This window comes from Prinia subflava, chromosome 3 (assembly GCF_021018805.1).
Source record: "Prinia subflava isolate CZ2003 ecotype Zambia chromosome 3, Cam_Psub_1.2, whole genome shotgun sequence".
NCBI classification, from domain to species: domain Eukaryota; kingdom Metazoa; phylum Chordata; class Aves; order Passeriformes; family Cisticolidae; genus Prinia; species Prinia subflava.
Window position 1 is genome coordinate 81,139,822 of NC_086249.1, and position 13,344 is coordinate 81,153,165.

Genomic DNA, 13,344 nt, shown 5'->3' on the forward strand with positions numbered 1-13,344 from the left:
TTGGTCAATTAATCCCTTGTTCTAGCCTCAGCGGTTTTTCAGGGTCTTTTTCATTTTGAAGAAAGAAATTACTGTGAAATGTCTTCTCCCTCTATTTTCCCTCTGTGCACTTTCTAACATTGTGATGGTGGTGACCTTTAATTTGCTGTACAGACTGTGCAGGCAGCCATTTTCTAGGGATGCGAAATGGTGTCGTCCTTCACACTGCATTTAGGTTTCAGTATTGTGGGCTTTCCTGATGTAAGTCTTTTAAGAAAGAGGAGAACTGAGTTTTCAGAATGTGGTTCTTATAGAGTACTTGACATAACTATTACCTTTAAGTGCTTAAGGGAATATTGTGCACATTTAAAAAAATGGAAATCAAGATGAAAAATAGAGATTTGGTTTCATATGATATATTAATCTTGAAGTAGGAAGTGGAAGAGTGAAGAAAAAGGGAAGCTGTGTTACTGTTTTGGTTTGATTTTGAGCTTGAAAAGTTGTGTCTTTCTCTTGGAAGAACCATGAGAACAGCCTGCCAGCCCTTGAGGAAGACTTCCTTATCAGTCTGCTATTGAAACACTTCCTGTTGACACTGTCTCTTTGGGGAACCTTACCCAGTTATCCAGGAAAGAGGCTGGTCTCATGTGACTTTAATGGAGAAAAATTAATAGGAATTTGATTGCTTGGGGAGAGAAGACAGATTTGGAAGCCTCAGTCTGTGTGAGAGTAGCGCATTTGATTTGTAACATGCTTGAACTGAGACTAACAAGAATAAAACTTGGAGGTTTAGTATGGCAGGATAGACTTCAGTGCAGACTGAGCAAGCCATCAATAATCCTCAGTATATTTTTGTCTAGAATTGCTGCAGTTAAACTATTGCTAACATTCAGCTTAGTTTAACACCACATTGAGCGTGCCAACAGATGTTCCAGTCACACCTTCAGATTACAGTGGAGACAGCTTTTTTTAATGCAGTGTCTCACAACTCTGAAGGAAGTGGGAAGAATGCTATCAAATTGTATCAGCTGAGAGAACAAACTTATTTAGAAGAACTCTGAAGTGAGGCATTACTGTCTGAAGCAACAGTTTCAAGTCCCTTTTTTAGTGCCTCTATATATGCTCCATGGTTAGCTTTAGAAAACATGTACACATACAGTCACCCATATACAAGCCATTTGTGAGAAATGTGGTTGTGTGATGTTTCCAAGGGCATGCCACGGGTCAGTTAGCAAAAGTGTGTGAACAGTGTGCCAGAAGGAGATCATAGGCGGGAAGACATGGAGTCCTGTGTTGTTTTATGACTTTCCTGAGCTGAGGGTGCAGGTTGGCTCAGCATTTCCTTGCTATGCATCTTCAGTATTTACAGGCACGTTCATCAGATTGCTGTGGAACAAATCTGCCAAAAGGAAAAAATGTGCCTTTACTGAAGATAGAGTTGAAAAAGGCAAGGTGATTGTGTTAACAGCGTAAAGCTTTTTGGGTGCCTGAGACTGGGAGACAGTGTGTCTAGGAAAGTGTACTTAAGCTGAGCTGCAGAGATTGGATACAAACTTATATTTGTTACCGTCATTTAGAGTTTCCTTCTGTACTGGCAAACAGGCCTGCGTTCCCTTAGTCTGTGCAGTTTCAGTTTTATTCCTTATATTTTTACCAGGAGAGAATGATCTAGTACCCATGCTATGTGCTAATAATCTCTGACCACTGGATGAGTGACATAAATAAGACCATGAGCACTGCAGACTTAGATTTAGGTCTGAGTTTTGTCTTTAGAATTAAATCACTCATCCATGTAGTGATACATACTTTAGCAAAATGATGAGGGGCATTGTCCAGTTTCCTGTTGGAGAGTTTTGATTTTTATCAGTCAGCCAAGGAAATTTAATGCTCGGCTTTGGTTGGTAATGGATATGTAGAGGGGAAAACTGATTTTGTTCATGTTTTGTACACTTGGGTTTGGTGATCTCTTGCCCTGAGTTCCTCAGTCCTGTCCTTTTTGTTGTAGTTGTTAATTATATATACTTACTTCTTGCTGTAGTTTTGAAACAAGTGTTTCTTGTGAAGAATATTCATGACTTGCATGGTACCTTTGTGCAAGGGCCTTAGGCAGCTTCACAAGTGCTGATTATCCCATCAGAGTGCTTTGAAGTCCAGCTTGTGATCTAAGGCTGTTGCCTGTACCTAAAGTGACTGTTCTCCATCTCCACATCTGTGGTGAGTGGTGGAGCTGTGATCTGCACAGCTCATTTGCTGTGTTCTGGTAATGGCTTTAGGATAAAATTACTGGGCTATATTGAAAGGTTTGATTGCCATGTTGTGTGCTGTTCTTGGCATCTTAGAGGAACATTGATCAAAACCTAAACATTTTATGGAAGGAGATAGTCTGCATCCAAATACATGTGAATAAATTGGATGCAACAGACAGTTGACTTCTTAGCTGAGTTCTAAACCTGGTTACTGTCAGGACCTGCTGCATTGAAAAGAGGAGCAAGCTCCTGTTTCCAACAGGAAAACTGCTGCAAGGTTTAATAAAGACTTTGCATTTGAGAAGGAAAATATAATACTGACACTGCATTAGTTGACAGATGACTAATTTATGGATAATGTTTTAATACGTAATCTTTCGGTTTTGTTTTTCCTTTCTTGCCTTTAGGTGAAGCCAAAAATCTTCCTACATATCCGGGGCCAAACAAGATGAGGGATTGCTACTGTACTGTAAACCTGGACCAGGAGGAGGTTTTCAGGACCAAAATAGTGGAGAAGTCATTATGGTAACACATCCATATATAAATGTTCTGTTAACTCTTCCCATTCTCTGCTTACTAGGTTTGTTTAATATTCCAGAGATACTTTCTTGAGGGGAGGAGAGAGGATGAGTAGGATTTTTCTTCCGGTTTTAAAAACACTAGTTGTAAAAACAGTAATGTCGTGATACTGATCTGTTTTTATGGGAAAATGCCTTCACCAAGGCAACCCATGTTAATTATTTTCCTAACAATGTACCATCAGTGCTCCTTTCTTTCTGCAATATTTGTTTTGTACTTCCCTAAGCTTTTAAAGTCTCAATTTAGAAAAGGTGCACTGAACTCCATTTTGTATCTTTCTAGGCTTAGAATTTTGCATTGGTCTGGCTTCCCTAGGGAGTTAAGAATTTTATTTTTTTCCTGTCATGAGACTGTAACTGAAAGGAGAGGTTTGAACATAAGATGCATGTCTGATTATCCTGGACACTTCCTATGGGATTGCAGGGGCAAACGTAGAATGAAACAGAATGAGAAACATATAGCACAAGTTAAAATGCTTTCTTTTGGAAATCCTTAGACATCAAAAAACAAGGGGAACTAGTCTGGACATATATGTATATTCTGGTAAGCAAGGCTGTTTTTTTAGTGGAGTGGAAAGAAACAGCAAGGAACAATCAAGTTTATAACTTTTATCATAAGAGATAAAAGACTAGGAAAAGGGTGAGAGTAATCTGAGTAATGCATTAAGAATTTGCTGTTTGTCTTGTTATTGCAAATAATGTACTTCAGGAAATATTTCTAGACCTCACTCCCAACCACTCATGTGTCAAGTACCTGACACATTCAGGAATGTGAGTGGGATTTATTCCTGCAAGTCTCTTTAATTGTTCTTTCACATAAATTTTTGTCGTCTTTAGGCCTTCGTGTTTTTGAGCGATGATGCTAATGCTCTTTTATTTGTAGTATACAAACAAAAAATAAAAATTGGTCTGTATGCCTTCTTTCTCACCCCTGTAGCTGACATGTAGTGTCCTTAAACTTAATATCCCTGAATCAGTTGTTTCTTTAAAAGTTATTTTGTAAGTCATATATATTTTTGTTGTTGTTTTTGGGATTTTTGAGGGTTTTTTTTCTGGATGATTATTAGTGCTTCACAGGGAAATGGGAGATGAGAAGTGAGGATGTGTGAGAATAGTTGATGTCATTTCCTTGAATTAATCCAAGCATTTTTCTATAGAAAAAATAAACTCTTGGTAATAAAAATAAGCAACAAGTATAATTCCTTCAGTGGGAAAAGCTCCATCTTTCTTTAGACTGTGATATAAAGATGGAGCGGTACACTGGGGCTGTGCAAAACTGGAAGATTTCTAGTTTCCTGACAGGACTAAGTTGATTTTGTTAATTGAGGTTAATTCAGGGGAGAACTGAGCAATGATCAGAGATCTGGAAAATGTAACTGTGAGGAAAGGTTAAAATATTGGAATTGCTTAGCCTGGAGGAGAGGGATGAGACTAGACATAAATATGTAAATAAAAAAATATAAACAGAATCAAAAAAAAATTCCAAACAGCCTCTCCCCCTACCTCCCCTGCTTCCCCCCCAAAAAAAAACTTGAAAGGGAGGGAACTGGTCTGTCTGTCCAGTGTGGATACTGCAAGTAATAATGAACTAAAATTGCAGTGGAGAGGGAAGTTGAGGTTAAGGTTAACTGTGAAGAAAAATCTGTTAAAGATTCTGAAGCACTGGAGTAGATTTTTTTGGTTTTTGTGTTTATTGCTGGTGTTTTTTTAATAGGTTCTATATGATCAGCCTCAACTAAATAATAGGGATCTTCAGCTTTGAAACAGTGGTGGGACCTGATGACCTCTCAAAATCCCATTATGGACCTCTTTTCTTTGATCTAAGGCTTGACTAGAGATGGTTTCTTTCGTCATTCTTTCTTCTCCTAGTGAATTCCTGTCTTCAGTGACAGCCTGCCTTCTCCCTATGTGGGCTTCTGTTTTCAAATACTATTTTTGGAAAACTTGCTGCTTTACAGTCTCTGAATATCCACTTATAGACATTGATATCAACTCAGTTTTGCATTTAGCCATATAGGTGTTTCCCTGTCTTTGTTTTTCTGGACCATAATAGAAAATCAGATAAAAATCCCAAAGACATAAGTGGTAATCTTGGGATGTCTTCCCAATCTGTGTGTAGGAATTGCTCTTACTTCATGAGGCACACTCAAACAGCTGCTTTATCTTTGACTGTGTTTACATCTTTTAAAACAAATGTGTACGTAGACTTCCAGAAGATGTTTTTCAAATGATACCATACCCTACTGCAGTCACCTATTGTTTCTTGTAGGACTCTGGGGTGAGCTGAGGAGCCAGTCATGCTGTTCCATTCTTTATTGCTTGTGTACAGATTGATTTAACCCATTGAGTGAGTTACTGGGCAGGTGAGGCTTATGTGCCCTATGGGCCATGTAATTTCTATGCAGCAGAGAATTAATCATGGATTTTGTTGGTGCCTTTTTCGTAGATATTGCTGAGGTGATACACCATGTTTGTGAACAGGGATGTGAAGCTGGGCCAATGCTTGACTAAATTAATTGAGTCCTGCCTGAAACTCTGCGTGGCTGGCATTGGAGTGGGTGACACAGCTTGACACGGCTTCCCCTACAGTTTGAAGGGGAGAGCACTGGCTCTGATCTGTTCATACCTGCTTTCTACTTCCTGTCACTTCATGTCTGACATGAGACTGGCTTGCTATAAAGTTTTAGGAATTGCTTATATTTTTACTAATGCTGATAACTGCCTCATCTTCCAATAAGCTCAAAAAAAATTTTTATGTAGTCTATAGAAAACAAGATGCTTTATGTGAAAATCTGAGTTATGAGGTCTTTCAAATTCAGCCCTAGCACTACTGATTCTGGAATGATGTCTTCTTGTTCAGATTTATCCTGGAGAAGCCCATCTTTTGCACCATTTCTGAATGGTTTTTTTCTTCACCTGCATGAAAAGGCTTGTAACTGATACAATGTCTTGTGTAGTTGGGAATTAATTCCGCCCCCCTGGCCTCCCTTTTTTTTCTCAGTTCATCTTCTTTAGGCTTCTATTAGGCATTGCATAAATGTATATTTTTCCATGCAGGCCTACTCCTGGTGTAAAGCTTAAACAGAACTGGCAGATGGAAAATAGGAAACAGTTATCTCTCCTTCCCAGAGGGACTTGGATGAATGTCCAATTCTGGCTTGCTTGGAATATCTGTTATAGAACCTTCAGGCTCTGACTCATCATCTCCTGTTTTATGCTGGGACAGTGTAAGAAGTTGCCTCCCTGAGCTTTGTCCTAATCTTCTGCAAGATACTTTCTTTTTTTATTAGACTGTGGCAGAGGCATGAGAAGACAGCTGAGAGCAGTAACCTTTTAAGTCAACAAGGCATGAATCATTCAGAACTCAAAAGAATTGAACCAGCACATCCTGTTGTCCAGTCAAGTGCCCTTACCAGTGCTCTGAAGAGAGTGTCTATGAGCTTGAGGCCCTTAATCTAAATTTATGTCTCAGAAACTGAGAGGAGCCAGCATGGTGAATCTTACCTCCTCTGTTCAGCAGTCAGGTGGGGCTCATAAATTACAATATGGAACTTCAATCATTCCTGCCATCCAGCCTTTTGGCTGCTGTTAAACTGGATGGTGGGCACTGCTGCCTTGTGCTGGAAGATTTTGAGGGCTGCTGAGATAAACTTAGTAGTGTCTGACTGGAACAAGTCAAAGGTTGGTTACCACTGGGGCAGGCTTCCTACAAAACCACAGAGCAACATGAAAGTGCTGCTTATATGAGTAGTTCAGAATCATCCCACTTCTCTGGGCATCTTTGGGCAAGAATACTGAATGCGTGAATTGGTCAGACTGAGAAATCCAGGTTCTCAAGGAGAGAATCTTGAACTCTTCAAGCAGCACTGTTTTTGTAAACTTGGCACAGGCTTTTACTAAATTCTGAGAAGGTCACATGCAAGTCATAAGATATGAGGGAGAGGTCAGTTAGAGCCAGGATTTAATATGCTTCTCTGTTTTGTATTTGTCATTCAATATTTATATTACCGTCATCTACAAAGACACTGAATAGATTTGGATCCATTCCATATAACCTAGCAAATATGGACGGGAAGGGACTCATGTATTTTAAGTCCTAAGAACGTGTTAGAAAGACTGTGTTTTTTTTAAAATGCAGAGATCTACAATTTTTCTCTAGTTCTGAGCTGCAAGTAAACAGCCTGACAAGAATTTTGCCTATTAATTCCCTTTGCTCAATAAACTACTTATTTTCCCCCATTAGTAGCTTTCCTCACTTCAGGCTCCACCATCCAGGAGTGTTTCCTAGCTACAAATATTTCCCAAGGATGAACTTTCTTGGATTGTGTTGGTGTTAAGACTGACTTTGCCTTTGCAGTTTGCTTCAAATGTGCCCATTCACTTAAAGGGCAGTGTCAGCTGCAACAGGAAATCAAGGCAGCTTCTCAAATCATAGGTGAAGAATGGAAGGAATGTGACATCTCTAAATTTGTTTCAAGGATATGAATAAAGGCAAAATCTGTCGTACGCTAAGAATCAAATGTCTGACAGTGTGTGCTTTGGAGAGGTGAGCCAAGCATCTTGAGTCTGTGATTATTTAGTTCACCACTATTTCACTGAGGAATTTTTCACGTGCTAAACATAGTGATCAAAGCCTGAATGAAACAGCAAATTAAGCCATAGACACTTAGGCACTTTCCCCACTTATCAGGTAACAAATTCAACCAGTAGCTCTCAGAACTTTGAGTTATTTTATGCCATATTTATGTTATTTTCTGATTCTAGGTTTGCTTAAGTCCTTTTTCCCCGTGTGTTTAGAGTCTGTGGCTGCATAGCTAAACCTCTCATGTTCTGATAACATCTTGGATGCAGGCCACTTCTCAAATTTTAAACACAAAGTTGTTTCCCTTAGTTGGAGCATTGCCCAAATTAGCTGTTGGATCTGAGTTAGCTCCATTAGCTGTTTCTGCATTCTTACACTGCCAGCTCACCTCCTGGAAATAACAACTTTCCCCAGCCCAGAGTCCTTAAGCAGAGAGGCCTTGAGGTGGATATTGCAGTGTGTTCTGCAGCTTCACTCCTGCATGTTCCCAGGGTCTGCTGTCTTCTGCATGTGACAGCACCTAATTGTGGCTTGAATTCCTAATGACAATAGACTTCAGTTCTGAAACACCTCAGGCCTCCAAGGGAAAGGCTTAAGATTGATAGGGGTACAACTTCAGCCTGGTTAGGGATATTATTGAAGCCAAGCACTGAATGGCTGTGCAGGGAAGTAATATAGCTGGGAAGAGTGCCAGTAAGGGAAGCAAGACTTAATGGAAGGAGGAGAATGAAGTGAGCCTTGAGACCCAAGGCAGGGTTTATGAATGAGAGCGTTTATCTATATGAAAAGCCACCATGTGAGTAACAATTGTTGGTGTTGTAGGCTGCTCTGAGTGATTAAAAAAAAAGTAAATGCAGCTGTAATGTGACTTGTGCTGTTTGTGTGTGTCGTCTTACAGAATATTTTGGGAGGTGACCAGGGGCCAAACGGCTGCTGCTTCAATTTATCATAATCCTTGTAAGCCTCATTGAGCCAAACCAGCAACTGTCAAGTGAGGTTGATAACTATAGCTCATGTGTCTGTCTGTCTCTTCTGAGCACAGGATTGAGAAAATGCACACTGCTTTATTTTTTTCTCTGTGTAGTAGGGCTGGTTATGGGTGTAACAGAGCATTGTTCATCTGAGTGTCTCTGCACAGTGACAGGAGAAAAAATTCACTTAGGCTCAGTGAGTGTCTGATAGACTGCAGCCAGCACTCTCAACAGTGGACATAAGTGATATGTTTGGATTTATATGTTGCCTCCTGTCCTGTTGCGTGTCCTGTGCCAAATCTGTGCTTCAAATATAATGTTAGTGTTTTTTAATAAATTGTGTCAGAAAGCTACTGTGACATCTGCCGACTATGGCTTTTACAGAGCCTGTCTTACTTGCCTGTTGTCTTCTAGTTTTGTGTCTAGTAGGAGACTGAAGTACATTCAGATTTTATTTGGCTTGCTATATTAGCTGTGAATAAACCTTCTCTCTTCTACTCCACTCCCTTTACATATGCTGCAAAGCATAGCGTAAGAAGTATTAGCCAAGGAGTAGAAAAAGCTTAGTAGTAGAAACAAACAAGTGTGCTCCTTTGTACAGGCTGATTTTGCTTCCTGCTCACATGGTGATGTGAACTCTGGTGTTCAGTTCATGCAGCGAGATGAATTCAGTATTTCTAAACCTTTTTAAATAGTCAGAGGATGTGGAGTTGTCTGTGGCATGTTAATAGTCCTTACTTTTAATCACAATAGCAGTTAAAAAAATCCATAAACAAAGAATTCTGGTTTGAGGGGTTTCATTATTATTCATCGTGCAACTCTTTCACTTCATCCACTGAAGTACTGGTGCCAAAAGAAAAACAAAACTCCTTTAGCGAATCCTAAGTATTGAGAAACAAGCATGAGATTTTGTAACACAGCCTGAAACTAAAGAAATGTTTTTACACTAACATTTGTTTTATGAAATCTCTTCCTCTCCGTTAATATTATTTGTGATGATATCAGTAGATATATGAAGCTATGAAATAAAGTTGCAAGTGTGCTTCTGGAATTTAGTAAAATGTAACTGTGAACAATTTTTGAACCCTTTTTAGAGGGTTTATTGTGTTTGAAGTAAGGATTCTCTTCCTTATTTGCTTTCATTCCACTTGATCTGCACAGTAATTTTTGTTCCTCTTCTCCTTCCCTGTCTCCTCCTGAAAATATCCACTGCCAAAACATGCATTAGAAGACATTCAAAAATAGATACCTTGAAATGGGGAGGGCTGGACAGCTGTAAGTAAGTGAAACAATACCTAGAGGGATCTCTTAGGTTTTTTTCCTTGGTATTCCTGCTCTCATGCCGTGAACATCCAGAACGAGCAAGTTTTTGGTGAGGGAAGAGTATGCCTGAAGATTCAAATCCGTCGCACTGTTTATGCATCTATCTGACTTTCATTTTTTGCGTGTCTCTCTTCTGTGCTGAGAGCTGTGGGAGCATACCAGGGAGGGTGTCCTGAGGAGAGATTGACCATGGTACGTGTTGGTGTTAAAGGCTGTACAAAAGCCGTGCAGTAGGAGAGCCCTGTGCTTCCTGAGGAGAAAGGACTGCTAAGGTTGGGCTTCCCTCTTTTGGGACATACTAAGGTGATGTGAAAAAGAAATGAGAAGGGGGTGTGAAGCGAGAGTATGTGAATTAGAAGGCTAATCAGGCCCTTGTGAGCCTGAAAGCTTGGAGCAAGGATTTAAAAATTGATACAGATCTTTCTCCATTTCTAACCCCATCAGGAAAAGAGAGATGCAACTTAAGAACAAGCCCAGTTTCATAAGTAAGGACTAGATTATACTTGCACTGATACTCTTCTTGTTGCTGTGATAGCAAAACTAAAACTAAGTTAGTAGAGCTGTTCTAAACTTAGTAGTCCTTATTGAAGAAGCTGGGTTTGAAAATGCAGTTATGTTCACTTTGGAAGGAGATGATATGCATTTTCAGGGGAGATCCACTGTTTCTGGCCTTGCAAGTTCCTGTTCTCAATAGTTACATCCCAGTAATTTAGTAACTTAGTTTGAAGTCCAGAAGAAACTGAAATAATGATGGCACTGGTCTTGGCCATGCCCTTCCCTTGTAATCATATTCATGTGCAGTCTGTGCTGCCAGGGGTGGGGAGGAGGCCCTCACTGTTACTCCTTCCCTTTGAATGATTAAAATTTCTCCTGAGTCGAGGGCTGATTCATCTACAAGGAAAGTTCAACTCAAAACCTGTAAGTTGAATGTGAACTCACTTGGTTCTTGAAAGATTTCTGAGTTTTTGGCTGGGCTGGTTCCAGTATTTGTTTTGGAGGATGTTGTCAGACTCCTGAGGGCTGGGTAGGCAGATGTTGCTGCTTTTTATTAATTGCTCTGTCAAAATAAAAGTCTTCACTGAATGCCTATCAGACAAATTGTGGCTTTTTGGAGTGAGGAGATGCTGGAGGAGGGATTTAGCTGTTCTTTTGGAAAAACCATTCTGGAGCCCTGGGGTTCTTGCTCAAGATAAGTTAGCTTGGGAAATAAATCATGGGATTTGACTGCTGCGACCTCTTGTTCTTCAGGTCTTGGTGGGAGACAAAGCGAGTACTGTTCTGAAGAGATACATGGAGAAAAAGCACACATTTAAGTGGAAGCTGGAAGTATTTGTGTGGTTGCATTTGATTCCTTCAGAAAGAAGTTACTGTTTCTGCAGAGCTACACAAGATTGGGTTGGGAACATACTGGATTTATCTTGATGTGTATTCTTATGGTTGAGACTTTGCTGGCTAATTATCCAGTGCAGAGGGAGTGTGCTTGTGTGGGAAATTTGCTTGCTTAAATTAAGAACCATTGCACCCCAGGGGTATTACCTGAGTGATGAGAGGTTGTCAATCTGCAAGGGGTTCAAGATCTCAGAGGGGAGAAGCCAAGAGCAGAACAAAGCTTCTCTTCTGTTGGTGGTGGCTCAGACTGCACTGTGCAGACTAATAAACTTTGTGCCACTAGTAGTGACCAGATAAGGTCCCTGCATGGCTAAGTCAGCCTTCACAGAATTAATATTTTCTTCTGTTAATTAGTCTCTTTCTGATTCTGTGCACTGGGCTATGTACCTCCTGTTGTTCATGCTGCTATTCTGACTCTTGTTTGTTTTGTGGTGAGATCTTAGTTGACTTCTGCCTCTCTTCAACACTGTGGCAAACGTTAATAGGGGGCTTGCCAAGGGTTCCAGTTGTCTCTTCCCTGCTCCCCCAAAATCATTAAATTATGCTCAATATAAGTCACTTGTATTTATATTGTATTTAGACTTGCAGTACATGGAAGCTTCCCTCATATTTTTGATAGAGGATCAGATATATAATCCACAGTTCATTAAGTATCGTTTCATTCTAAGGTCATTCGTGAATAAATTCATCTGTCATGTTCTTCCAGCAGGAAGGACAATTTTATGGCTGAATGAAGTATTAAAGCTCAGAACGATGAAAGTGTTTTGCATGTATAATGCACTGGATATTTGGGCAATATTAATGCATTTGTTTGGCCCCTAGGGTTAAGCCTGCATATGAAAACTTGCACCAAATGATGTGGCACAGAGTGAGGCCCTCAGGGCTGCCAGCAGAAGCATTGCTGCTGGGACAGTCATGTAGCTCCCTGTTTGGTAGAAGCTGCTTCTAACAATGAACTAAGGTATTTTGTGCCTGAGGTGGTGGCTGTGAAATTCTTGCTTCCAAATAAAACCTCTCAGAGCAGAATGGGTAAAGAGGATGTAACAAGGAGTGCTGAATTGGGTGGGGCAGTTGGGACAGTCAAACCAGCTGCCATTTCCAGCTGTCAGGTTCTCCCCTGCCTTCACAGTAGGGATGACTGAGTGGGCCTCGCTTTGGTGATCGTCACTTCTGGATGGATGCCTTTATTTCAAGGAAAGGGAAACCATTTCAGTGGTGGAAGTTTAACCTGTGGGTGCGCCTTGGGCTTTGTTGTTCATCCAACGTGTTCTTCCGTGTGGTTAATGGAGTAGTGACTTAAGTAACGTTCTTGGTGAATGCTGACTGATGTCTCTGGATTTCATGAAATTAATGTGGCGTTTTCCCTTCAAACACAGACTGATTAGCTAATTTGCAATGCTTTTGTGTTTGAAGGGAGACTTGTCAGCTAGCTCTTGAGGAAACATGGTAATTCTGAGGGTGCATATTTTTCCTATAGGCAGAAATACAAGCAAAAACATGTGGTGGCATAAAACATCCCTGAAAGAAGCGAGGGAATGACTTTTCAGAATTTTTAAATTCTGAAAAATTTAAAAGTTAATCCAGGGAATTGTTAATAACTTTTGCATATCTAAGTTTCTAATATAAAAAAGAAAATCAATAGTGATTTAAGCTAAAGCACAGTTCTGTCTCATTTTTGAGCTCAACCAAGGCAATAAAGAAGTCTGTGTTAAAGAGGGGAAGAAAAAATTTGCTGGCTTTTGGCCTGTTGGAATTAGATTTATTTTTAAGTCTACATCTGCAGTGCCTGCTGTATTTGTCCATGTGACTTGAATTGCATCCACTCATTTAGACCTACTGAAGCATGAGTGACTTGGAATGAAAGGTCTGTATAAAATGGTAGACCTGTCAATGAATAAATAATGTTGATATATGCTTATAGTTCCTAGGAGTAAATCCTTAACCATGTAATTCGATAGAAACGGAAGGGATTGCCGTCAGGTGTCTGAGATTTTTTTTCCCATTTAAATTGGTAGGATCCAAAGAAAACCCCTTAAGTCCCTAAAGAGCTTATCATGCTGAGATAGTACTTTCTTCTTTCTTTTAAATGTGGTCTTACTGTAAAAAAAAAAAAAAGAAATCTATACAGTTCCACTATGCAAAAATAAATATTCAGTGCTCTGAGCTAACAAGCATGGTGCCAGCTCCGAGGCTTAGTTACTATCAGTTGACTGAATCTGATTTTAAATAAGAAACTTTGTAGGGGATGAGCAAAGACGCCATGGCTGTAGGCATTT

The 13,344-nt window shown here is 40.0% G+C and overlaps 1 protein-coding gene across 1 annotated transcript in view; it reads left to right on the forward strand.

Moving 5' to 3' along the window:
- RASA3 (RAS p21 protein activator 3) overlaps positions 1-13,344 on the forward strand; it is a 129,850-nt gene that overhangs the window by 34,617 nt on the left and 81,889 nt on the right. The window contains exon 2 of the mRNA XM_063392714.1: positions 2,633-2,750. Coding sequence (XP_063248784.1) covers positions 2,633-2,750 — 118 coding nt within the window. The remainder of the gene's footprint in view (positions 1-2,632; positions 2,751-13,344) is intronic.